Below are 27,573 nucleotides of genomic sequence, written 5' to 3' on the forward strand. Positions count from 1 at the left end.
TGTCGCTGGCGACTTCCGATAGGGTTAGCGCCCCTCCCAGATAGCGCCAGTTTGCCCGCTAATACACCAGTAATCCCATTTAACCCCTTAATCTCTCCCCCCAGTTAACCCCTTCACTGCCCTGTCACCAGTGTCACTGATCAGTGAACCGATTTTTACTGATCACTGTATCAGTGTCGCTGGCGACTTCCAATAGTGTTAGCGCCCCACCCAGATAGCGCCAGTTTGCCCGCCAGTACAACAGTAATCCCATTTAACCCCTTGATCGACCCCCCCCAGTTAACCCCTTCACTGCCCTGTCACCAGTGTCATTGATTACAGTGAACAGATTTTTACTGATCACTGTATTAGTGTCACTGGTGACTTCCGATAGTGTTAGCGTCCCTCCCAGATAGTGCCAGATTTCCCGCTAATACACCAGTAATTCCGTCTAACCCCTTGATCGCCCCCCCCCCCCGAGTTAACCCCTTCACTGCCCTATCACTAGTGTCATTGATTACAGTGAACAGATTTTTACTGATCACTGTATTAGTGTCACTGGTGACTTCCGATAGTGTTAGCGCCCCTCCCATATAGCGCCAGTTTGCCCGCTAATGCACGGGATTTTTTTTTTTACCAAAAACATGTAGCAGAATACATTTTGGCTTAAATTTATGACTAACTTTGAGTTTACGATATATTTTTTATAGCTGAAAGTAGAAAATATTGTTTTTTTTCAACATTTTCGTGGTTTTTTTGTTTATAGCGCAAAAAATAAAAAGCGCACAGGTAATCAAATACCACCAAAAGAAAGCCCTATTTGTGTGAAAAAAAGGACGTAAATTTCGTTTGGGTACAGCATTGCATGACCGCGCAATTATCATTTGAATTAGTGCAGCACTGTATAGCAAAAAAAGGCATAAATTACAGTATCTATACCATAGTTTGTAGACGCTATAACGTTCACACAAAGCAATCAATATACACTTATTGGGATTTTTTTTACCAAAAACATGGAGCAGAATACATTTTGGCTTAAATTTATGACTAACTTCCAGTTTACGATATATTTTTTATAGCTGAAAGTAGAAAATATTGGTTTTTTTTTAAATTTTTGTGTTTTTTTTGTTTATAGCGCAAAAAATAAAAAGCGCACAGATGATAAAATACCATCAAAAGAAAGCTCTATTTGTGTGAAAAAAAGGACGTAAATTTCTCTTGGGTACAGCATTGCATGACCGCGCAATTATCATTTGAATTAGCGCAGCGCCAAACAGCAAAAAAAGGCCTGGTCATTAAGGGGGTAAATCCTCAGGAGCTCAAGTGGTTAAATACCACCAAAAGAAAGCTCTAGTTGTGTGACAAAAATGGTCAAATTTTAGTTTGGGTACAATGTTGTATGAGCGCGCAATTGTCATTCAAAGTGTGAGAGCGCTGAAAGCTGAAAATTGGCCTGGGCAGGAAGGGGGTAAAAGTGCCCGGTATGGAAGCGGTTAAGCACTGCACTATGGCTACTTGACATTGGGCAGGTGACAGTTGGCAGTTTTTGAAAACAAGGGTCAGTTTGACAGAGTCTATACCTGGTAACCTCCATAGCACAGTGGTTAGAGTGCCCGTCTAAAGAGTGCATGGTCGTAGGTTCGAGGCTTACCTCTGCCAAGTGCGTCTTTCAGCATGACTATGCAGTACTGGACATGAGATAAATGGATGTTACCAAATTTTTTTTTTTTTGGGCTTTGTTTTTTTTTTTTAACATTCATTTTCTCTCATTTTATCTATTTGGAAAGCCTTTCATGGTCCCAGTGCGGGTAAAAGAGTCCGGACTGGAAGTGGTTAACCACTTGAGCTCCTGAGGATTTACCCCCCTTAATGACCAGGCCCGTTTTTTGCTGTTTGGCGCTGCACTAATTCAAAAGATAATTGCGCGGTCATGCAATGCTGTACCCAAACGAAATTTACGTCCTTTTTTTCACACAAATAGAGCTTTCTTTTGGTGGTATTTTATCACCTGTGCGCTTTTTATTTTTTGCGCTATAAACAAAAAAACCACGAAAATTTTGAAAAAAAACAATATTTTCTACTTTCAGCTATAAAAAATATATCGTAAACTCAAAGTTAGTCATAAATTTAAGCCAAAATGTATTCTGCTCCATGTTTTTGGTAAAAAAATCCCAATAAGTGTATATTGATTGCTTTGTGTGAACGTTATAGCGTCTACAAATTATGGTATAGATACTGTAATGTATGCCTTTTTTTGCTATACAGCGCTGCACTAATTCAAATGATAATTGCGCGGTCATGCAATGCTGTACCCAAACGAAATTTACGTCCTTTTTTTCACACAAATAGAGCTTTCTTTTGGTGGTATTTGATCACCTGTGTGCTTTTTATTTTTTGCGCTATAAACAAAAAAAACACGAAAATTTTGAAAAAAAACAATATTTTCTACTTTCAGCTATAAAAAATATTTTGTAAACTGAAAGTCATAAATTTAAGCCAAAATGTATTCTGCTACATGTTTTTGGTAAAAAAAAATCCGAATAAGTGTATATTGATTGCTTTGTGTGAAAGTTATAGCGTCTACAAACTATGGTATAGATAATGGAATTTACACAGCTTTTACTTTCTGACCGCCCATCACATCTCTTGAGGTGGTAAAATACAAGGATAGAACAGACACCCCCAAATGACCCCTTTTCGGAAAGCAGACACCCTAAGCTATCTGCTGAGAGACATATTATGTCTCTCAGCAGATAGGTTAGGGTGTCTACTTTCTGAAAAGGGGTCATTTGGGGTGTTTGTACTGTTCTGGTAATTTAGCACCTCAAGAAATGTGATGGACGGTCAGAAAGTAAAAGCTGTGTAAATTCCATTATCTATACCATAGTTTGTAGATGCTATAATTTTCACACAAAGCAATAAATATACACTTATTGGGATTTTTTAACCAAAAACATGGAGCAGAATACATTTTGGCCTAAATTTTTGATGAAATTTTAGTTTTTTGGGATATTTTTTATGACCGAAATGAGAAAATATTGTTTCTAAAAAAAAAAATTTCTTCAAAATGTTTTTGTTTATAGAACCAAAAATAAAAGTGCACAGGTAATAAAATATCACCAAAAGAAAGCTCTATTTGTGTGAAAAAGGACATAAATTTGATGTATGTACCGTATTGCATGACTGTGCAATTGTCCGTTAAACTAGCGTACCGCTGTATAGCAAAAAAAAAAAATGGCGTAACTTGCAGTATCTATACCATAGTTTGTAGACGCTATAATGTTCACACAAAGCAATCAATATACACTTATTGGGATTTTTTTTACCAACAACATGGAGCAGAATACATTTTGGCCTAAATTTATAACTAACTTTAAGTTTACTTTTAATATTTTTTATAGCTGAAAGTAAAAAATATTGTTTTTCTTCAAACTTTTCCGTCTTTTTTTTGTTTATAGCGTGAGAAATAAAAAGCGCACAGATGATCAAATACCACCAAAAGAAAGCTCTATTTGTGTGAAAAAAAGGACGTAAATTAGTTTGGGTGCAGCATTGCATGACCGCGCAATTATCAGTTGAATTAGTGCAGCACCGAGTAGGAAAAAAGAGGCGTGGTCATTAAGGGGGGTAAACCCTCAGGAGAGCAAGTGGTTAATGTGATGCCTTAGAGACAGTTTCAACACTTTTCAGAAAATAGGATTTATAACTAAAAAGGTCAAAATGGTGCAATTAAAATATTTACAGAAAAGATGTGTATATATATATATGAAAAATATTTTTTTAAAATACATTTTAAATATACTGTATGTCCTTAAAAATACAAATCTACATTTTTGGAATGCATTTACAAATATATGTAAACATATATGTTAAATTGACTTTTGTATATGTTGAAAAAAAATCTGAAGAATATATTTTTTAAAAAATATACTTTTAAATATATATTTTTTTAAATATATTCTTCAGATTTTTTTTTAACAAATAAAAAAGTCAAATGCAGTACACAAATGTAGATTTGTATTTCTAAAGACATATATGTTTTTCATATATTTTGTAATAAATGCACATTTCAACATCCAGTGTATGTATGTGTATATATATATATATCTATAGAATATGGCCAAAATTGTAGCATTTCAAATATATGGCAATGTGGATAATGTTGAAATATGTCTGGAGGTGTTGGGAGGTCAGGGCAACCATAGGGCCAAGCATTATCAAGTGGCCCCTGTGGGGGTAGCGCTAGATATTCATGTAGTTCTTCCTACAGTGGAGGTCTTCATGAAGCCCCATCTATGACAACACTAGGCTCTCTTCATGTGGCTGTGTGGTCACTATAATCTTTCGTAGTGTCTGTGTTCAAACTTCTCCCATGACTGGTGTGAGTTATCGTTGTATCTGCTTGGGGACAGATATTGTATGTGTATGCAAGAAGTGTGTTATCTTCTCGTCCTTCCAGATCACTCATGTGTGGTTTAGTAATGACTATACATCGGTATTTCAGGGCTGCTTTCACACGGATCTGCTTTTGGTGCATGCTTTAGTTAAAAGAAAACTGCGTCCCTTTAAATCCTCGCTCTTCACATTGGTCCGTTGTGCCTCAGCCACAGTGAAAAAATCCTGCTTGCTGCATTTTTGCAGCATGTTTCGTCTGGTATGAAAGCACCTCCCCATTGAAATGAATGCAAACCACATCAGAAACACAACGTACCTGTGGATTTGTCCAGTGGTTTTCCCCACTTTTGTCCTGCATTGCAAATTAATCAAAAAAGCAACACATACTGTAACACCTTCCATTATCCAGCCCTCACTGCCTTCCCTCTACTCCCTTCCATTATCCAGCCCTCGCAGCCTTCCCTCTACTTTGTTCCATTATCCAGCCCTCACTGCCTTCCCTCTACTCCCTTCCATTATCCAGCCCTTGCTGCCTATCTTTTACTCCATTCAATTATCTAAACTCATTCCCTTCCCTCTACTCTCTTCCATTATCCAAGCTCACTACCTTCCCTCTATTTCCTTCCATTATCCAGCCCTCGCTGCCTTCCCTCTACTCCCTTCCATTATCCAGCCCTCACTGCCTTCCCTCTACTCCCTCCTATTATCCAGCCCTCAATGCCTTCCCTCTACTCCCTCCCAATATCCAGCCCTCAATGCCTTCCCTCTACTCCCTCCCATTATCCAGCCCTCACAGCCTTCCCTCTACTCCCTCCCATTATCCAGCCCCCACTGCCTTCCCTCTACTCCCTTCCATTATCCAGCCCTCACTGCCTTCCCTCTACTCCCTTCCATTATCCAGCCCTCACTGCCTTCCCTCTACTCCCTCCCTTTATCCAACCCTCACTGCCTTCCCTCTACTCCCTCCCATTATCCAACCCCCACTGCCTTCCCTCTACTCCCTCCCATTATCCAGCCCTCACTGCCTTCCCTCTACTCCCTCCCATTATCCAACCCCCACTGCCTTCCCTCTACTCCCTCCCATTATTCAGCCCTCACTACCTTCCCTCTACTCTCTCCCATTATCCAACCCCCACTGCCTTCCCTCTACTCCCTTCCATTATCCAGCCCTCACTGCCTTCCCTCTACTCCCTTCCATTATCCAGCCCTCACTACCTTCCCTCTACTCCCTCCCTTTATCCAACCCTCACTGCCTTCCCTCTACTCCCTCCCTTTATCCAACCCTCACTGCCTTCCCTCTACTCCCTCCCTTTATCCAACCCTCACTGCCTTCCCTCTACTTCGCCATGGCAAAGAGAAAACCAGGAGTAAATCAAAAGCCACTGGGACCTTCTGTGTCACATTCTCAGACAAATGGAAATATTTGAGGGCTTTCAAGTCCATTTTTTTAAATGGCATTCTAATCATTGGCTGGTAGAAGTAAAGCAAATTCTGGTTAATGTTAGGTAATCGTACTAAGAAAATTGATTCCTTTGTTTTGCTATGTTCTTTTTGTGGTATGCTTTGCTCATAATATAGTATCTTGCAGGTTTTACCATTAAATAATTGACAAAACTGTAAAATGCATTGCGCTCATTTGTTAAACATAAACTGGGCACTAAAGAGTCTTTCTGATGACACGGCATTTTAGTTAGGAGAGTCCATGTCCTATTCAAAGCAGCTGTCATGATCAGCTCACAAAGTAGTTAATTTTTTACAATCTTTTCTTGGCATACACTGAAAATTCAGATAGGTGTGTCAAATGAATCATCTCGTTAACCTTTGACAAGGCCTTCCCATCACTGTGGTGCACCCAAACGCAGCACGATGCAAAGGAGAGAACCATCTGGGCCTTGTGGTCTGCTGAAAAACAAAGGTGTTGATTTATTGGAAACTCCATTGTGGTGCATTGGTGGTCCATTTACAATGAATATGTTTATTTATTTATTTCAGGTACTTATATATCGCCGTCAATTTACACAGCACTTTACATATCTATTGTACATTCACATCAGTCCCTAACCCTCAAGGGTACAATCTAAGGTCCCTAACTCACAGTCATACATACACATACTAGGGACAATTTGGACAGGAATAAATTCACCTACCAGCATGTCTTTGGAGTGTGGGAGGAAACCCATGCAGGCACAGGGAGAACATGCAATTTCCAGGCAGGTGGTGCTGTGGTTGGGATTTGAACCGATGACCATAGTACTTCCAGGTGAAAGTGCTAACTATTTAGCCACTGTGCTGCCCATATGTTAAATCCCTCTTTGAACCTTCAAGTGCTGATTTAATCTGAAAGTTTAATTGGGCTTTAATGTTAGATGTGAGACTGGCCTAAGTTTTTATCTGTAATATGTACATATCAGATCCGTACCTTTTATAAACTGTAAATAAAATTGACACAATCTTTATAGATTCCCTTTAATGCACTCATAGATGTGGGATTATACACTCACCGACCACTTTATTAGGTCCACCTGAAAAATTGCTTGATAACATAAATTGCTAATTAGCCAATCGCATGGTAGCAACTCAATGCATTTAGGCATCTAGATGTGGTGACGACAACTTGTTGAAGTTCAAACCGAGCATCAGAATGGGGAAGAAAGGGGATTTTAGTGACTTTAACATGGCATGTTTGTTGGTGCCAGATGAGCTGTTCTTAGTATTTCAAAATTGCTGATCTACTGGGATTTTCACACACAACCATCTCTAGGGAAATCAAGACTCATCAGACCAGAAAATGTTTTTTCCAATCTTCTATCATCCAATTTTGTGAACCTGTACGAATTGTAGCCTCCGTTTCCTGTTCTTAGCTGACAGGAGGAAAATGCCTTGTTGATATCAGAGGTCAGAGGAGAAGGTGGCTCAATTCTCGGAAGCAAAATGGCCCAACCTTGAAGGAGATGGCTCCGGCGGCCATCTTTGTAAGTGGATTACATTTGTTTTATGCTTCTTTACATTTTAGTACAATTTTCTGCACCAGAAGTGGTTTCCTTCTGTGAGCTATCTCCTTCAAGGTTGGGCCATCTTGCTTCCGAGAATCGAGCCACCTTTTGGGGGAACCAACTGTCTTTGTTGAATTGAAGCTGTGCATACCTTTTACCTGTACCTGGCGGTGGATGAGGTTGACCTGCTGAAGGAGTTTTTCAATTTTGAATGCACATTTATTACTTGTTTCTGGTGAGTGCATTAGGAGGAAGAAATTGTCACGGATTCACTCATCACCCGATGTCACGCTTATTTATAAATGTTTGGACACTATACATATGAGATTACAACCAAGGTATGCAGAATACCATCTCTGAATGCACAACACGTCAAACCTTGAAGCAGATGGGCTACAGCAGCAGAAGACCGCACCGGGTGCCACTCCTGTCAGCTAATAGGAAATGGAGGCTACAATTCACACAGGCTCACCAAAATTGGACAATTGAAGATTGGAAAAACATTGCCTGGTCTGATGAATCTGGATTGCAGCTGTGACATTCAGATGGTAGGGTCAGAATTTGGGGTAAACAACATGAAAGCATGGATCCATCCTGCCTTGTATCCACAGCTCATGGATGTGTGGCCGACAAATCTCCAGCAACTGTGTGATGCTATCATGTCAATATGGACCAAAATCTCTGAGGAATATCTCCAACACCTTGTGGAATCTATGCCATGAAGAATGAAGGCAGTTCTGAGGGCAAAAAGGGGGTCCAACCCAATACTAGCAAGGTGGACCTAATAAAGTGGCCGGTGAGTGTCTCAATGGCCCCTGGTCTCTTCTGATATACAGAGGAGATATTGTTCTAACAACCAAACCTTACTCGTCAACTCTGTAAAAGAGAAACAGTAAAGCTGTGTAGCTAATCAGCAGGGAGGACTGGAAATCTTTGGTCTTGGGGGGCAAACACAAGTCATAAAATAGCAGCATAGGAAGCAGAAAGAAGATGGACAGGAAGCACCAAACTAACAGAACCTCCAGTTGGTGGAGAGCATGTCAGCAAGAACAGCATGGAGGTGACCAGAAGTAATCTAAAGCCAAACCAATAGATAGCTTGTGGCTATACATACCATACACTAACTTCTCCTTTCCTCCTCATTTGCTCCTGGAGCTCTCCTTTAACCATTTGCCCTCCGGAAGATTTACCCCCCGCTGCTACACTTTAACTGACAATTGCGCGGTCATGCAAAACTGTACACAAATGAAATTTATATAATTGTTTTTCACACAAATAGAGCTTGTATTTGATTATGACTGTGTTTTTTAATTTTTTGCACTAAAATAAAAAAAGAATGAAAATTTTGAAAAAAAAAGGTATAGATTCCAGAGAGATATCATCCCCCCCCCCCCCCCCGGTACAAATCATTAGTAAGACCTCATCTGCAAAATGCAGTTCAGTTTTGGACCAATTCAGAAAAAGAACATTGGGGAACTGGAGAAAGTACAGAGAAGGGCAACCAAACTGATAAGAGGCATGGAGGAGCTCAGCTATGAGGAAAGATTAGAGGAACTGAATGTCTTCTCTCTTGAGAAGAGGAGATTAAGGGGGGATATGATCTCCATGTATAATACATAAGGGGGGATATTATCTCCATGTATAATACATAAGGGGGGATATTATCTCCATGTATAATACATAAGGGGGGATATGATCTCCATGTATAATACATAAGGTGGATGTGATCTGATCTCCATATATAATACATAAGGGGGGATATGATCTCCATGTATAATACATAAGGGGGGATATGATCTCCATGTATAATACATAAGGGGGGATATGATCTCCATGTATAATACATAAGGGGGGATATGATCTCCATGTATAATACATAAGGGGGGATATGATCTCCATGTATAATACATAAGGGGGATATGATTTCCATGTATAATACATAAGGGGGGATATGATCTCCATGTATAATACATAAGGGGGGATATGATCTCCATGTATAATACATAGGGGGGATATGATCTCCATGTATAATACATAAGGGGGATATGATCTCCATGTATAATACATAAGGGGGGATATGATCTCCATGTATAATACATAAGGGGGGATATGATCTCCATGTATAATACATAAGGGGGGATATGATCTCCATGTATAATACATAAGGGGGGGATATGATCTCCATGTATAATACATAAGGGGGGATATGATCTCCATGTATAATACATAAGGGGGGATATGATCTCCATGTATAATACATAAGGGGGGATATGATCTCCATGTATAATACATAAGGGGGGATATGATTTCCATGTATAATACATAAGGGGGGATATGATCTCCATGTATAATACATAAGGAGGGATATGATCACCATGTATAATACATAAGGGGGATATGATCTCCATGTGTAATACATAAGGGGGATATGATCTCCATGTATAATACATAAGGGGGGGATATGATCTCCATGTTTAATACATAAGGGGGGATATGATCTCCATGTATAATACATAAGGGGGATATGATCTCCATGTATAATACATAAGGAGGGATATGATCTCCATGTATAATACATAAGGGGGGATATGATCTCCATGTATAATACATAAGGGGGATATGATCTCCATGTATAATACATAAGGGGGATATGATCTCCATGTATAATACATAAGGAGGGATATGATCTCCATGTATAATACATAAGGGGGGATATGATCTCCATGTATAATACATAAGGGGGGATATGATCACCATGTATAATACATAAGGGGGGATATGATCTCCATGTATAATACATAAGGGGGATATGATCTCCCTGTATAATACATAAGGGGGGTATGATCTCCCTGTATAATACATAAGGGGGGATATGATCTCCATGTATAATACATAAGGGGGGTATGATCTCCCTGTATAATACATAAGGGGGGATATGATCTCCATGTATAATACATAAGGGGGGATATGATCTCCATGTATAATACATAAGGGGGGATATGATCACCATGTATAATACATAAGGGGGGATATGATCTCCATGTATAATACATAAGGGGGATATGATCTCCCTGTATAATACATAAGGGGGGTATGATCTCCCTGTATAATACATAAGGGGGGATATGATCTCCATGTATAATACATAAGGGGGGATATGATCTCCATGTATAATACATAAGGGGGGATATGATCTCCATGTATAATACATAAGGAGGGATATGATTTCCATGTATAATACATAAGGGGGGGATATGATCTCCATGTATAATACATAAGGGGGGGGGGTTGATCTCCATGTATAATACATAAGGGGGGGATATGATCTCCATGTATAATACATAAGGGGGATATGATCACCATGTATAATACATAAGGGGGGGAAATGATCACCATGTATAATACATAAGGGGGGATATGATCTCCATGTATAATACATAAGGGGGGGATATGATCTCCATGTATAATACATAAGGGGGGGATATGATCTCCATGTATAATACATAAGGGGGGATATGATCTCCATGTATAATACATAAGGGGGGATATGATCTCCATGTATAATACATAAGGGGGGGATATGATCTCCATGTATAATACATAAGGGGGGATATGATCTCCATGTATAATACATAAGGGGGGATATGATCTCCATGTATAATACATAAGGGGGGGATATGATCTCCATGTATAATACATAAGGGGGGATATGATCACCATGTATAATACATAAGGGGGATATGCTCTCCATGTATAATACATAAGGGGGGATATGATCACCATGTATAATACATAAGGGGGGATATGATCTCCATGTATAATACATAAGGGGGGATATGATCACCATGTATAATACATAAGGGGGATATGCTCTCCATGTATAATACATAAGGGGGGGATATGATCTCCATGTATAATACATAAGGGGGGATATGATCTCCATGTATAATACATAAGGGGGGATATGATCTCCATGTATAATACATAAGGGGGATATGATCTCCATGTATAATACATAAGGGGGGATATGATCTCCATGTATAATACATAAGGGGGGATATGATCTCCATGTATAATACATAAGGGGGGATATGATCTCCATGTATAATACATAAAGGGGGGATATGATCTCCATGTATAATACATCAGTGGTTCATATAGTGAACTCGGTGTAGAGGTCACCCTGAGGTCATCACAGAGGACAAGGGGGCGCTCTTTACGTCTGGAGGAAAAGAGATTTAATCTCCAGACATGGAAAGGTTTCTTCACAGTAAGAGCTGTGAGAATGTGGAATAGACTCCCTCAAGAGTTGGTCGTGGCCAGCTCAGTGGATTGCTTCAAAAAAGTCCTGGATTCTTTCTTGGATACACAGAATATAACTGGATATAACATTTATAGGTAAAGTTGATCCAGAGAATATCTGATTGCCTCTTGGGGGATCAGGAAGAAATTTTTTTCCCCTGCAGGAGCAAATTGGATCGTGCTTTGCTGGGTTTTTTTTTGCCTTCCTCTGGATCACCTGTGGGTGTAGGATTATAACTTTCTTTTTTTTTCTATGGTTGAACTGGATGAACTTTTGTCTTTTTTCAGCCAGACTAACTATGTAAGCTGCTGCGACACTTTTTGAATTTACTGCCAGGTGCGTATTTACCCAAAGGCAAACAAGTCACGTGCCTAGGGCGGCATTTTTCAGGGGGGGCACTACTTCCCCCCAGAAGAAGAGATGGAAGAAGGGACACGCGTGCCATGGGAACCAGGTGGGATCTGAGAGAGGCTGCGGGCTGCTTGATGGTGTATGTACAGCCTGACTCTCGTTCCCGGGGATGTCCAGAGCTGTGAAGATGAGTGTCTTTCTCTCTATTGCCGGGGGAAGGGGGGGTGTTGGTTCATGTCAGTGGGGGCAGACGATCTTTATGGTGCCCAGGGCAGCACAAAACCTAAATACACCACAGCTGACTGTGAAGTCTGATGTGGTTCAGATACTCACACCATGGGGAGTGGACAATCGTTTTCCCCTTCCCGTTCTGTGTAGACCTTGCTGTGGATGTTGGCCTTTATAGCCGGCTATGGCATCCCATCTTGGCTCTCTGTGGGTTTTTGGCCATTCACTGCAAGAATGAGGGTCCCCCAGGGCAGATTTCTTTAAATATGAACTAGTTTGTACCTCTTACTCTGCCACAATGTCAGTGATTTTTGATCAAAGCAGGAACAAAGCGCAAGCATAAGTAACCACACCTAAGCATAAAGGTAGAACTATCTCGCTCAGAAAAAAGGGACTTTCTATGTACCTCACAATGGGATAAATATGCAACACAAAACTATAAAAAAATTATATTTATGAATCCATCCAGTTAAAATAGAAATTTGACATAAAAACAATGAATATGACGGTGTAGCACCAGCATACAGACTGTTACGTGTGTGATGAACAAACAATAACCGCATCGCATTGACACGTTTTACTGCATTTGCTTCCTCAGGATCCACACTTGAGATGCAACACTAAGCCTTATCATCCAGCATGAAAGGATTGAGCCCGGGTTCACATATATGCAGTGCGGTACATCGCATGTGATTCGTACAGGAACCGCACTGCATTCCTGAGCAAATCACATGTGATTTGTGTGCGATGCATTCGGAGCCATACATTTTCTATGGCTCTAATCGCACCCGCACCCTTTTTTGGGTCCGCACTAGAATTGGATTGGATGGGTATTCACACCTATGTGATCCAATTCTGCACATCGCACCGCATTTTGCGGACAGATTTCGGGGTGTTGTTAACTTAACATACACACCCGCAGCGGTTCACATGAACGGGGTGCGATTCTGATGCGGTGCAAAATTCGCACAGAAAACTGAATTCCGCACCGCATCAGTGTGAACCAGGGCTGAAACTGTGTACATCCTTCCATGTGGGGGAGAGGAGGATCACTTTACCCAAACGGAATCAAATGGGGGATTTTAAGCAAAGAGCGGGATCAAACTCTGATCTGGCTCTAAACGAGGGAGAGGAGGAATCGGCTTGTAATTAGGTACACTCCAGGTTGGTGTCCTATCCTAGATCCAGTTTACACACTGCTCAGATACCCATGGCCGTCCACAACTCACCCCCACAATGTCATCCACAAGTATAAGATCAACCAAACCAATAGCTGGTAACTGCCAAAACTGCATAGACCATCAACCAATGGGGATTTATGATCTTTTGATCTTTAGTTTTTGATACATGTCTCACTATACAAATGTATTTTTTTTCGCCATATACTTGTATATATCTTCTTTGTCTATTTATTTAGGTACTTTACCGCTCTCCCCTGATTTTGACTGTTTAATAGTTGAAACACGTTGGAAAGTCTGTGGTGCATTGAAGTTTTGCATATGTAATAATTGTTTAATCCTTAATACTGTGGAAAGTGTAAAAGTCTGTATGTACAGAGACCAGAGCTTCCTATTTTAATCAAATCCTTTTTATATATTGTATAATAACTTATGTAATAATTTATTGTGGAGATGGTAAAATTTGGATTTTTTATTCATGCTCCTTATGGTTGTTATTTTCTCGGCTGCAATAAAGTTCCAGGGGAGATCTTTGTTGTTCTTCAGTATGTTTTAAGAGACAATGCAGTCTTAAACTCACAAGCAACTCACCCGCTTTCCTTTTGATAATGGGGAATGGACACCAAACTCCATTGAGGTCCAACCTTCAATCCAGCTTCTCCAGTTCATCAAGACATTCTACGTTCTTCCACTGGTACTTCGACCGCCATGTTACACAAGCTAGCCAGGTCTCTGTCCATCCTTATGGTCACCCTCCTCAAGCAGCAGGCCTAGGATGATCTGGCCACCAATACATCTCTCCCACCAGGCAGGAGGTCCAGGAGACAACTGCCTTCCCAAGGGCATTCCTAAATATTTATTCCCTCTGTCATCCTGCACCACTGGTGATAAACCTTCTAGTGGTTGGCCAGGAATACAAATATTCATTATTCCGATTAGTGCAGCCTCTCACACTCTTGTTAGAAGAACCAGTGATACCTACAGGCAGTAGGCAGAAGCAAACACTAATCAGAGCCCAGGGAAGACCCTAGTGGACTACAGCTTCACAAATGTTTAAATGCACACCTGCTTAGTGTAACTATCCTACAAAACGTTTTGTTTTTGTCTGTGTCCTTGTTGTGATTGTCAAAGCAGGAATTGAGGGGAAATCTCTAAGGGGATACAGTAACACAGAAAGGAGTTATGGTCGTTGTGCAACGTGGGAAGAGCCAACCAGATGAAACTAAGTAAGGAATTTAACAAAGTCAGTCATTTCTCAGTTAGTCATTACAAGGAGCTGGGCTGTACAACTGGAGGAATATTGACCTCTGTCATAGTCTGTTTCTGTTAGTCTCTTCCAGAAAGATGGGATTCTCCACAATCCTCGCTCTGTTGGTCACTTTCGTCATCACCCTCCACTGTACCATATCATGGTGGAGACAGCGCAGACGGAACAGGTCACTGCCCCCCGGACCCACCCCGCTGCCTTTCTTGGGCACCCCACAATATATGAATCAACGAACAGCCGATAAAAACTATCCTGTGGTAAGTTGAGCTTCAATCTATACCTGGCCCTTATACTGGGGATGTACTGCTTGATTCCCAGCCAGCTAGTGAGGTAGACAAGGGACTCGTCCACATAGATGTTTTGGTCAGGGAAATACACTTCAGCAAATCTCTTGGAAAAAAATAATTATTCAATGGGCAGATTTTGTAGAGCTTATCATAGCCAGGCTGATCTCGGGGAGGGCACAGTGAATTATCGCTGAAATGCAGGAAGTGTATGATCATGTCATAGTGAGACCTGGACATTACAGCTGAATAAAGGGGCATGTGATGGATGGGGTGGGTGGACCAGTAAGCATGTTTTTCAGTTTTTTTTTGTAAGCCCCATGTTAATTGTAAGGTCCAAAAATAATTTAAACTCCTCCATTGTGACACTGGGAATCAACGAGCCTGAGGCTCCAGGGCCTTCAAAAGTGTGATAGGTAGTCAGGAATTTACAGTATATCCCTAGAACAGTGTTTCCCAACCTTTTTTCAGTTAAGGAACCCTTTAGAAGTATGCACAATCTCGAGGCACCCTGTTTAAAAATATAAAAAAATGGTACCATAGCTTGTAGACTCTATAACTTTCACACAGAAATACCAAATAACCAAAGTTACCAAATAATATACCCTGATTTGGGTTATTTTTTTACAAAGAAATGTAGCAGTATACATTTTGTCCTAATTTTTTGAAGAAAAAATACTTATTTACAAAATTTTCTTTTAGAAACTATGAAAAATTTGTTTTATTTTTCACATTATTCTGAATGTTTTTTCTTATATCGCAAAAAAAAAAAAAAATCCAGTAGTGATTAAATAGCACCAAAAGAAAGCTCTATCTGTCTCAAAAAGATGATAAAAATGTAGTTTGGGTATTGTGTTGCATGACTGAGCAATTGTCATTCAAAGTGTGAGAGCGCTGAAAACTGACAATTGGCTTGGGCAGGAAGGAGGTAAAAGTGCCCGGTATTGGGATGAAGGTTTTACGTGAATAAAAGCTGACCATTGTAAGCACTCCAGTCAATGGTAAATGGTTTATCTCAGCCTTCTAACTACCAATTTTGTTGGACAGCTTGGTCTATTAAAGGGATGTATAAAGGTCAAATATATGTGGTTTGGGATTTTACAGACATCCCGACTATTAATTTATAACATTACAATTTTTATTTACGCATATTATAGAAAACTGTTTACCACTCCAAATCTGGAGAGTGGCAATCCCTTCTAGTCCAGGCCATTTTTTGAGATATTTAATCGCCACTACTTTTTTTTTATTTTTTTGCTATATAAACAAAAAAAGAGCGCCAATTTTGAAGAAAAGACTCATTTTTCTTAGTTTTTGATATATAATTTTACAGCTAAATAATCTTTCTTCATAAATATACACCAAAATGTATTCTGATACTTATTTTGGTAAAAATAACCCAAAAAAGTGTATATTATTTAATCTGTGTGAAAGTTGTACAGACTACAATCTATGGCATATATATATATGAAAATTATAAAAATGGCATGTAAAATTGACCAGTCCTGATGTAGTGACTGCCTAATTCACTTCTTCAGACTCAAAAATGCCAGGACAGAACAAATACCCCCAAATTAGCCCTTTTTTGGAAAGACAGTCCAATGTATTTAAAAGGAAGCATAGTGAGTTTTTTTGAATTTGTAATTTTTGTCAGTTTTTTTAAAAATAAAGAAATTAATATTTTTTTTCAAAGTTGTTATTTCTCACACATGTCATAGGCATATTTGAAATTGCACCCCGAAACACATTCTGTTATGCCTCCTGAGCAAGGGAATACCACATGCGTGAGACTTTTTCACAGCCTAGATGCATAGGAGGGTCCGAAATCCAAGGAGCACCTTCAGGTGTTCCAGGGGCATCAATTATACATCTAATTTCCTGAAAACCTATCCCATTTGTGAAGCATCAGGCCAGTTGAAACACTCACAAAATTACTCCATTTTGCTAAGCAAATACTCCCAAGGTATTTTCTGAAAGGCATAATGAGTCTTTTGAAAATTAAATTTTTTGCCACAAGTTTTTGGAAAATGTAGGAAAGAAAATGAAAATGTATTTTTGTTATTAACACAAATTTATCAATAAGATATTTTAGCAAACAGCATAGCCTTAGAAATACACCAAAAAAAAACCAGTCTGCTACTCCTTACAAGTCTGGTGATACCACATGTGTGAGACTTTTTCATAGTCTTGCCACATAGAGGGGCCCAAAATCCAAGGAGCACCTTCAGGCTTCCAGGGGCATAAATTATGCATCTAATTTCCTTACTACCTATCACATTTTTGGAGGCCCCGGAGCACCAGGACAGTAGAAATACCCAGAAAATGACCACACTTTGGAGAGTAAATACTCCAAGGCATTTTTAGTAGTATAATGAGTCTTTTGAAGTTTTGGAAAATGCAAAAAGTAAATAAAAATGTTTTTGTCAATATAAAGCAGTACCGCTAAAAAGGAAAGTTCCGCCTGTTTCCTTTACTGAAGAAGCCAGCACCTGCACCCGAAGCTGATTGAAGAATCAACTCGGGTGAGGACATCGCTGGACCCCAAGGGACAGGTACGTGCCCTTATACTAAAAGTCAGCAACTACAGTATTTGTAGCTGCTGACTTTTAATTTTTTGGGGAGTGCCCAGAGCTCCTCTTTAATAATATATTTCTCACACACATCATAGGCATTCTTAAAATTACACCCCATAACACATTACTCCTCCCAAATAAAGTGAAATCCCCGCCACTAATTGCAATGGCCATTTACCAGATGATAAGAACCCACATTATAAGTGGTCTTAAATGAGCATGTCCATCAACAGTCAACCATCCACAGTTTCCGAGATCACATGGAAAGCTTCAACAGCATATAACCCAAAGGCACTTTAGGAGTCACCACCAAAAATCATGTAGTGCACCGCCACTACACTCATAGCTACATAGTTAGTCTGGCTGAAAAAAAGACAAAAGTCCATCCAGTTCAACCACAAAAAAAAAAAAATTAATCCTTTACCCACAGTTGATCCAGAGGAAGGCAAATAACCCAGCAAAGCATGATCCAATTTGCTCCTGCAGGGGAAAAAAATCCTCCCCCCCTCGAGAGGCAATCGGATATTCCCTGGATCAACTTTACCTAGAAATGTTATATCCAGTTATATTCTGTGTATCTAAGAAAGAATCCAGGACTTTCCTACAGCAATCCACTGAGCTAGCCAGAGCCAACTCTTGATGGAGTCTATTCCACATTCTCAGCTCTCACTGTGAAGAAACCTTTCCGTGTTTAGAGATTAAATCTCTTTTCCTCCAGATGTAAATAGCGCCCCCATGTCCTCTGTGATGACCTCCGGGTGAATAACTACACCAAGTTCACTATATGAACCACTGATGTATTTATACATGGAGATCATATCCCCCCTTATGTATTATACATGGAGATCATATCCCCCCTTATGTATTATACATGGAGATCATATCCCCCCTTATGTATTATACATGGAGATCATATCCCCCCTTATGTATTATACATGGAGATCATATCCCCCCTTATGTATTATACATGGAGATCATATCCCCCCTTATGTAATATACATGGAGATCATATCCCCCCTTATGTATTATACATGGTGATCATATCCCCCCTTATGTATTATACATGGAGATCATATCCCCCCTTATGTATTATACATGGAGATCATATCCCCCCTTATGTATTATACATGGAGATCATATCCCCCCTTATGTATTATACATGGAGATCATATCCCCCCTTATGTATTATACATGGAGATCATATCCCCCTTATGTATTATACATGGAGATCATATCCTCCCCTTATGTATTATACATGGAGATCATATCCCCCCTTATGTATTATACATGGAGATCATATCCCCCTTATGTATTATACATGAAGATCATATCCCCCCTTATGTATTATACATGGAGATCATATCCCCCCTTATGTATTATACATGGAGATCGTATCCCCCCTTATGTATTATACATGGAGATCGTATCCCCCCTTATGTATTATACATGGAGATCGTATCCCTCCTTATGTATTATACATGGAGATCATATCCCCCCTTATGTATTATACATGAAGATCATATCCCCCTTATGTATTATACATGGAGATCGTATCCCCCCTTATGTATTATACATGGAGATCGTATCCCCCCTTATGTATTATACATGGAGATCGTATCCCTCCTTATGTATTATACATGGAGATCATATCCCCCTTATGTATTATACATGGAGATCATATCCCCCTTATGTATTATACATGGAGATCATATCCCCCTTATGTATTATACATGGTGATCATATCCCCCTTATGTATTATACATGGTGATCATATCCCCCCTTATGTATTATACATGGAGATCATATCCCCCTTATGTATTATACATGGAGATCATATCCCCCCTTATGTATTATACATGGAGATCATATCCCCTCTTATGTATTATACATGGAGATCATATCCCTTTTATGCATTATACATGGAGATCATATCCCCCCTTATGTATTTTACATGGAGATCATATCCCCCCTTATGTATTATACATGGAGATCATATCCCCCCTTGTGTATTATACATGGAGATCATATCCCCCCTTATGTATTATACATGGAGATCATATCCCCCCCTTATGTATTATACATGGAGATCATATCCCCCTTATGTATTATACATGGTGATCATATCCCCCCTTATGTATTATACATGGAGATCATATCCCCCTTATGTATTATACATGGTGATCATATCCCCCCTTATGTATTATACATGGAGATCATATCCCCCCTTATGTATTATACATGGAGATCATATCCCCCTTATGTATTATACATGGTGATCATATCCCCCCTTATGTATTATACATGGAGATCATATCCCCCTTATGTATTATACATGGAGATCATATCCCCCCTTATGTATTATACATGGAGATCATATCCCACCTTATGTATTATACATGGAGATCATATCCCCCCCTTATGTATTATACATGGAGATCATATCCCTCTTATGTATTATACATGGTCATCATATCCCCCCTTATGTATTATACATGGTGATCATATCCCCCCTTATGTATTATACATGGTGATCATATCCCCCTTATGTATTAGACATGGAGATCATATCCCCCCTTATGTATTATACATGGAGATCATATCCCCCTTATGTATTATACATGGAGATCGTATCCCCCCTTATGTATTATACATGGTGATCATATCCCCCCTTATGTATTATACATGGTGATCATATCCCCCTTATGTATTAGACATGGAGATCATATCCCCCCTTATGTATTATACATGGAGATCATATCCCTCTTATGTATTATACATGGTCATCATATCCCCCCTTATGTATTATACATGGTGATCATATCCCCCCTTATGTATTATACATGGAGATCATATCCCCCTTATGTATTAGACATGGAGATCATATCCCCCCTTATGTATTATACATGGAGATCATATCCCCCTTATGTATTATACATGGAGATCGTATCCCCCCTTATGTATTATACATGGAGATCGTATCCCCCCCCTCCCTTATGTATTATACATGGAGATCATATCCCCCCTTATGTATTATACATGGAGATCATCCCCCCCCTCCCTTATGTATTATACATGGAGATCATATCCCCCCTTATGTATTATACATGGATATCATATCCCCCCTTATGTATTATACATGGTGATCATATCCCCCCTTATGTATTATACATGGTGATCATATCCCCCCTTATGTATTATACATGGAGATCATATCCCCCCCTTATGTATTATACATGGTGATCATATCCCCCCTTATGTATTATACATGGAGATCATATCCCCCCTTATGTATTTATACATGGAGATCATATCCCCCCTTATGTATTATACATGGTGATCATATCCCCCCTTATATATTATACATGGTGATCATATTACCCCCTTATGTATTATACATGGAGATCATATCCCCCCTTATGTATTATACATGGAGGTCATATCCCCCCTTATGTATTATACATGGAGATCCTATCCCCCCTTCTGTATTATACATGGGGATCATATCCCCCCTTATGTATTATACAAGGAGAAATTTGGGGAGTAGTACTGTGGGGGGATTTGTGTTGGGAGACGGGAAGGGGGAAGTGGATTTGTGCTAGGAGGGGGGATTTGGGAGGGGGGTTGTGCTAAAAAAAAGGTCTTATGGTAGGGAGAAGATTTGTGCTAGGAGGGTATATTTTTTGGAGGGGAGGTTGTGCTAGTAGGGATGATTGGGCGGTACTGGTGATTGGAGGGGAGATTTTTTTAGGGAGGGAGATTTGTGCTTGGATGGAGGATTGTGGGAGGGGAATTTGTGCTGGGAAGGGTGATTTGGAGTTGGAGGAAGAGGATTTGTGCCCGGAGGAGAGATTTGAAGGGCAGAGAATTTGTGCTAGGAGGAATAAATAGTTTTTTTTGGGGGTGGGGGGTGATGGGGGCATATGGGGAGAGAGAGTATTTGAGCTGGGGGGATGAGGGGCAAAGACTTGTGCTGGGAGGGGGGATTTCAGCAGGGGGGTGGATTTGTACTGGGAGGAGGAGGTATTTATGCTTAGCATGCAGATTAGTGTTCAATTTATTATGAGGGGAGGAGAGGATTTTTGCTGGAAGGGGGAATTTGGGGTGCGACAGGGGGTAAGAATTGTTCTAGGAAAGGAAATTTGAGTAGTAATGTGGGGGGATTTGTGTTGGGAGGTAAGATGGGGGAAGTGAATTTGTGCCAGGAGGGGGGATTGGGGGGGGGGGGGGTTGTGCTAAAAAAAGGTCTTATGGTAGGAGAGAGAAGATTTGTGGTAGGAGAGTATATTGTTTGGTGGGGGGGTGGGTGGGTGCTTGTAGGGATGATTGGGCAGTATTTATGATGGGAGGGGAAATGTTTTTGGAGAGGGGGATTTGTGCTAGGATGGAGGATTGTGGGAGGGGAATTTGTGCTGGGGGGCGATTTGGAGAGGGAGGAAGAAGATTTGTGCTAGGAGGAGAAATTTGAAGAGCAGAGGATTTGTGCTAAGAAGGAGAAATTGTTTCATTTTTCTGGAGGGGGGGGGGGGTGATGGGGACATATTTGTGCTGGGACTGGGGATTTCAGCAGGGGGGTTGATTTGTACTGGGAGGAGGGTGAATTCATGCCTGGCATGCAGATTAGCATTCAGTTTGTATTTTTTGGGGGAAATTTTGCTGGCAAAATGCTCATACATCTTGGGGGTGCAATTTGGCATATTCGCCGTGGGCTCTAGATGACCTTGTCTCGGCACTGACCCAAGGGATCACTGAACAGTGATGATAAAAACACGTCACCCTAGGGGGACGTCCACTCACTACCATGCAGCAGGCCCAGGGACATCTTGCTTGACAGCATCACAGGCGCCATTTTTCACAGATATTGAAGCCGTTCAACCATAAAAAGGTCACAGGCTGGGGTAAAATATGGAAGCCCAAAGATGTACAGGAAGATGCAAAGATTAGTGTCCCCAGACTATAATGCTGCCTCTGTGCTCACCCTTGGGGACATCTGAGGGATATGCTTTGTTCATATTTCATGTCGGAGATTTACAACCACTTTTAAATAATGGGTTTAGCTGCTACCTATCATTAGAAGGTGACACCAAGGCACGGGCTAGGGGTGTGTTGTAAGTCTGTTCCTACAGCAGAAGAATTCTTGTCATTGTGACCTCTGACTACCTTCATTTCTTTCACCTATGACAGCTCAGACAAAAGTACGGCTCAGTATTTACCATCTGGAAACTGACGGAGCCGGTGGTGGTCCTCTGTGGCTATGAGGCGGTGAAGGATGCCCTTCTGAACCACGCCGAGGAGTTCAGTGCCCGCCCATTTATACCCACAGTGCACATCCCCAACAAAGGATACGGTAAGATTGCCAGGACACTCCTCGGTTGAACATACTTGGGTTCGGTTCATGGGTGGGCCATTGAATTTAACTGAAGTTTGAGCGTGAATCCAAACCCTACTGAGGTCAATAGAAGCCTTTAAAAGCAGTTTTCAGCACCTTCAAGGGTAATAGGAAAGGGATTGTCAAGCAGTGTGTGGGTAGCTGGGCACTGCGAAGGGAGATTTGCACCAACACAAACATTATCTTTTACAATGACCATAAGGCGGGAAGCAGCTATTTTAATATTGCTTACAGTGAAGGCTTAAAAACACAAAATTCCTATAAATAACATGCCTGAGGGATGCCCTGAACCTGCCCTAGAAATGGTGCACCTGAACCCCTTACACTTCAACACAACACAAACAAGTGGACTGTTCATGTTGAGTACTAATTAGATTCTTTTTTTTTTTAATATTTATTTCCATTTGTTATGCTTTATTACTTGTTTATACACTCACCGGCCTCTTTATTAGGTACATTTATTCAATTGCTTGGTAACACAAATTGCTAATCAGCCAATCACATGGCAGCAGCTCAATGCATTTAGGCATTTAGATGTGGTGAAGACGACTTGCTGAAGTTCAAACCAAGCACCAGAATGGGGAAGAAAGGGGATTTAAGTGACTTTGAAAGTGGCATGGGTGTTGGTGCCAGACAGGCTTGTTTGAGTATTTCAAAAACTGCTGATCTACTGGTATTTTCACACACAACCATCTCTAGGGAAATCGGAACTCATCAGACCAGGCAATGTTTTTCCAATCTTCTATTGTCCAATTTTGGTGAACCTGTACAAATTGTAGCCTCCGTTTCCTGCTCTAAACTCATGGAACCAGTTGTGGATTTAGTGTATGCCCTAAAAACCTTTACCTGATTCCTGAGGGTGTATGTCTTATGCCCTGTTCCTCTTCCTCCGATGCAGATACCTGGCAGTGATTACTGGCAAATCCCAGCTGTCAGCGTGATCTGTATCAGTATCTACAGGTGAAACTCAAAAAATTAGAATATCGTGCAAAAGTTCATTTATTTCAGTAATGAAACTTAAAATGTGAAACTAATATATGAGATAGACTCATTACATGCAAAGCAAGATAGTTCAAGCCGTGATTTGTCATCATTGTGATGATTATGGCTTACAGCTCATGAAATCCCCAAATCCCCAATCTCAGAAAATGAGAATATTGTGAAAAGGTGCAATATTCTCGGCTCAAAGTGTCCCACTCTAATCAGCTAATTAAGCCATAACACCTGCAAAGGGTTCCTGAGCCTTTAAATGGTCTCTCAGTCTGGTTCAGTAGGAATCACAATCATGGGAAAGACTGCTGACCTGACAGTTGTACAGAAAACCATCACTGACACCCTCCATAAGGAGGGAAAGCCTCAAAAGGTAATTGCAAAAGAAGTTGGATGTTCCCAAAGTGCTGTATCAAAGCACATTAATAGAAAGTTATGTGGAAGGGAAAAGTGTGGAAGAAAAAGGTGCACAAGCAGCAGGGATGACCGCAGCCTGGAGAGGATTGTCAGAAAAAGGCCATTCAAAAGTGTTGGGGACTTTCACAAGGAGTGGACTGAGGCTGGAGTCAGTGCATCAAGAGCCAACACACACAGACGGATCCTGGACATGGGCTTCAAATGTCGTATTCCTCTTGTCAAGAAGCTCCTGAACAACAAACAACGTCAGAAGCGTCTTACCTGGGCTAAAGAAAAACAGGCCTGGTCTGTTGCTTAGTGGTCCAAAGTCCTCTTTTCTGATGAGAGCAATTTTTGCATCTCATTTGGAAACCAAGGAACCTGAGTATGGAGGAAGAATGGAGAGGCCCAAGGACCCCGAGTATGGAAGAAGAATGGAGAGGCCCAAGGACCTCGAGTATGGAGGAGGAATGGAGAGGCACAAGGACCCCGAGTATGGAGGAAGAATGGAGAGGCACAAGGACCCCGAGTATGGAGGAAGAATGGAGAGGCACAAGGACCCCGAGTATGGAGGAAGAATAGAGAGGCCCAGGGACCCCGAATATGGAGGAAGAATGGAGAGGCTCAAGGACCCCGAGTATGGAGGAAGAATGGAGAGGCCCAAGGACCCCGAGTATGGAGGAAGAATGGAGAGGCCCAAGGACCCCGAGTATGGAGGAAGAATGGAGAAGCCCAAGGACCCCGAGTATGGAGGAAGAATGGAGAGGCCCAAGGACCCAGAGTATGGAGGAAGAATGGAGAGGCACACACTGCAAGATGCTTGAAGTCCAGTGTGAAGTTTCCACAGTCTGTGTTGATTTAGGGAGCCATGTCATCTGCTGGTGTTGGTCCACTGTGCTTCATTAAGTCCAGGGTCAACGCAGCCGTCTACCAGGAGATTTTGGAGCACTTCATGCTTCCTTCCACAGACAAGCTTTATGGGGATGCTGACTTCATTTTCCAGCAGGACTTGGCACCGCCCACACTGCCAGAAGCACCAAAACCTGGTTCAATGACCGTGGGATTGCTGTGCTTTATTGGCCAGCAAACTTGCCTGACCTGAACCCTATTGAGAATCTATGGGGCATTGCCTAGAGAAAGATGAGAGACATGAAACAGAACAATGCAGAAGCGCTGAAGACCGCTATTGAAGCATCCTGGTCTTCCATAACACCTCAGCAGTGCCACATGCTGATAGCTTCCATGCCACGCCACATTGAGGTAGTAATTGCGAAAAAAGGGGCCCAAACCAAGTACTGAGTACATATGCAGCTTCTACTTTTCAGAGGTCCGATATTGTTCTATGTACAATCCGTGTTTTATTGATTGCATGGAATATTCTCATTTTCTGAGATTGTGGATTTGGGGTTTTCATGAGCTGTAAGCCATAATCATCACAATGATGACAAATCACGGCATGAACTATCTTGCTTTGCATGTAATGAGTCTCATATATTAGTTTCACCTTTTAAGTTGCTGCACTGAAATAAATTAACTTTTGCACCATATTCTAATTTTTCAAGTTTCACCTGTATATGCAGGGCTGCTGTTAGGCATCACGGGGCCCCGTACAGCAAATGTGACAGGGCCCCCAATAAACACAGTTTACTATGCTTCAGTTATGAGTGAACACAGTGAGTGATCGGTACCAATCACTCATTTTGTTTATTCAGGAAAGGAAAGGGCTGGTAAATGTGACATATTTACGAACCTTTCCCCACTCCTCATGTTAAGGATGCTATTGTGTGCCTGCAGCTGCTGGTGGGAAGGTGAGTAGGGAAGCCGGCAGCACTGCGGAGGTGGGGGGGGGGGGGGCACACAGGATGGTTTGAGCAGCATGGGGAAATGTATGGTGTACTGGGAGGTGCTTGGGAAGCATCTTCTTGGCAGAGATGCCCATTCGGGGAGTCTGTCACACTGGAAAGTGCAAAATCTGGTGCAGCTCTTCATGGAAACCAATCGCTTCCAGATTTTTTGTCAAACCTTAACTGAACAAGCTGAAGTTAGAAGCTGATTGGCCGCCATGCACAGCTGCACCAGATTATGCGCTCTCCAGCTTTAGTAAATCAACCCCCTTGCATTCATCATATGAAACCATTAAAATCAGATATATTGGGGTTGATTTACTAAAACTGGCCGCCATGCACAGTTGCACCTGATTTTGCACTCTCCAGTTTCAGATTGAATTCTTTGTATTTGTCCCCTTTGATTGGTAAGGAACTCCCATGGAGATCGTGGCTTGGTATACCTTATAGATGGAGCTGCAGTTTGTAACTTATGGTTGATGATGATTCACTTCTTCAGGTTTTAATGGCCCCCGATGGCGTCCTCTGCGCCGCTTTGCCATCTCCTTCCTGAGGGACTTTGGGATGGGGAAGAAGACCATGGTATCCCGCGTGCAGGAGGAGACAACGTATCTCACCCAGGCAGTGGTTGAGACAGAAGGTAGGAGAAATCTTTTTATTTCTTAAAATTTTTATTGCAAAATTGGCTGCACGAAAAATGGGAATCTTGCATAATCAGTAAACCTAAAGGGGACCATATGGTCACTAAACTGTGGCCAATGGTCTGGTTGCAGCCATTTGCTTGCCTTTATCCAGCCTTTGTGTCAGTATTCCTCTCACTGACACCAAAGAGAAGGTGACATTCTTTCCACTGAGATCAATGACGGAGCACTATTCCTTCCACAGACACCAATGATGGGGCGCTATGTAATTTATTTTTTACTTCCACTGACCACAAAGCCTGAAGCATTGTTTATTCCCACTAATGCCAGGACATTTTCTATTACCACTGGGCACAGTCCAGCACCCCTAAAGTCTGAAGGACCATAATTTGGCCCTTTGCTTAGAAAGTTTAGAAACTCTGGTCTAATATTTGTGGGTCACTGGCTGGGAATGATGGCTGTGCTTCATTCAGCTACTCCCAGCAGTAGAACACTACCTTGTGCATGAGTCCGTTGAATGCAAATCCATATTGGCAATTACTGAGCTGGCCAGAACTAGTTCTTGAGGACGAATTTCCACAGCTCTTACTGTGAAGAAGCCTTTCCATATGTGGAGGTTAAATTTCTTTTCCTCCAGCTGTAAAGAGTTCCCCCTTGTCCTCTGTAATGACCTGGAAGTGAATAGCTCTACACCGAGTTCACTGTATGGACCACTTATGTATTTATACATATTGATCAAATCCCCCCTTAATCTCCTCTTCTCAA

General features: G+C 41.1%; 1 protein-coding gene and 1 long non-coding RNA gene across 2 annotated transcripts in view; one reads left to right on the top strand and one right to left on the bottom strand.

The window, feature by feature from the left end:
* LOC149450295 (uncharacterized) overlaps positions 1 to 27,573 on the bottom strand; it is a 1,099,640-nt gene that overhangs the window by 797,284 nt on the left and 274,783 nt on the right. The gene's annotated exons all lie outside the window — the stretch shown is intronic.
* Positions 14,763 to 27,573, top strand: part of LOC149450308 (cytochrome P450 2C3-like) — a 32,536-nt gene continuing 19,725 nt past the window's right edge. The window contains exons 1-3 of the mRNA XM_089692031.1: positions 14,763 to 14,951; positions 22,733 to 22,895; positions 26,667 to 26,807. Coding sequence (XP_089548157.1) covers positions 14,772 to 14,951; positions 22,733 to 22,895; positions 26,667 to 26,807 — 484 coding nt within the window. The 5' untranslated portion in view covers positions 14,763 to 14,771. The remainder of the gene's footprint in view (positions 14,952 to 22,732; positions 22,896 to 26,666; positions 26,808 to 27,573) is intronic.

This window comes from Staurois parvus, unplaced genomic scaffold (genome assembly GCF_062004578.1).
Source record: "Staurois parvus isolate SC_StPar_1 unplaced genomic scaffold, SC_StPar_1.0 ptg000575l, whole genome shotgun sequence".
NCBI lineage: Eukaryota > Metazoa > Chordata > Amphibia > Anura > Ranidae > Staurois > Staurois parvus.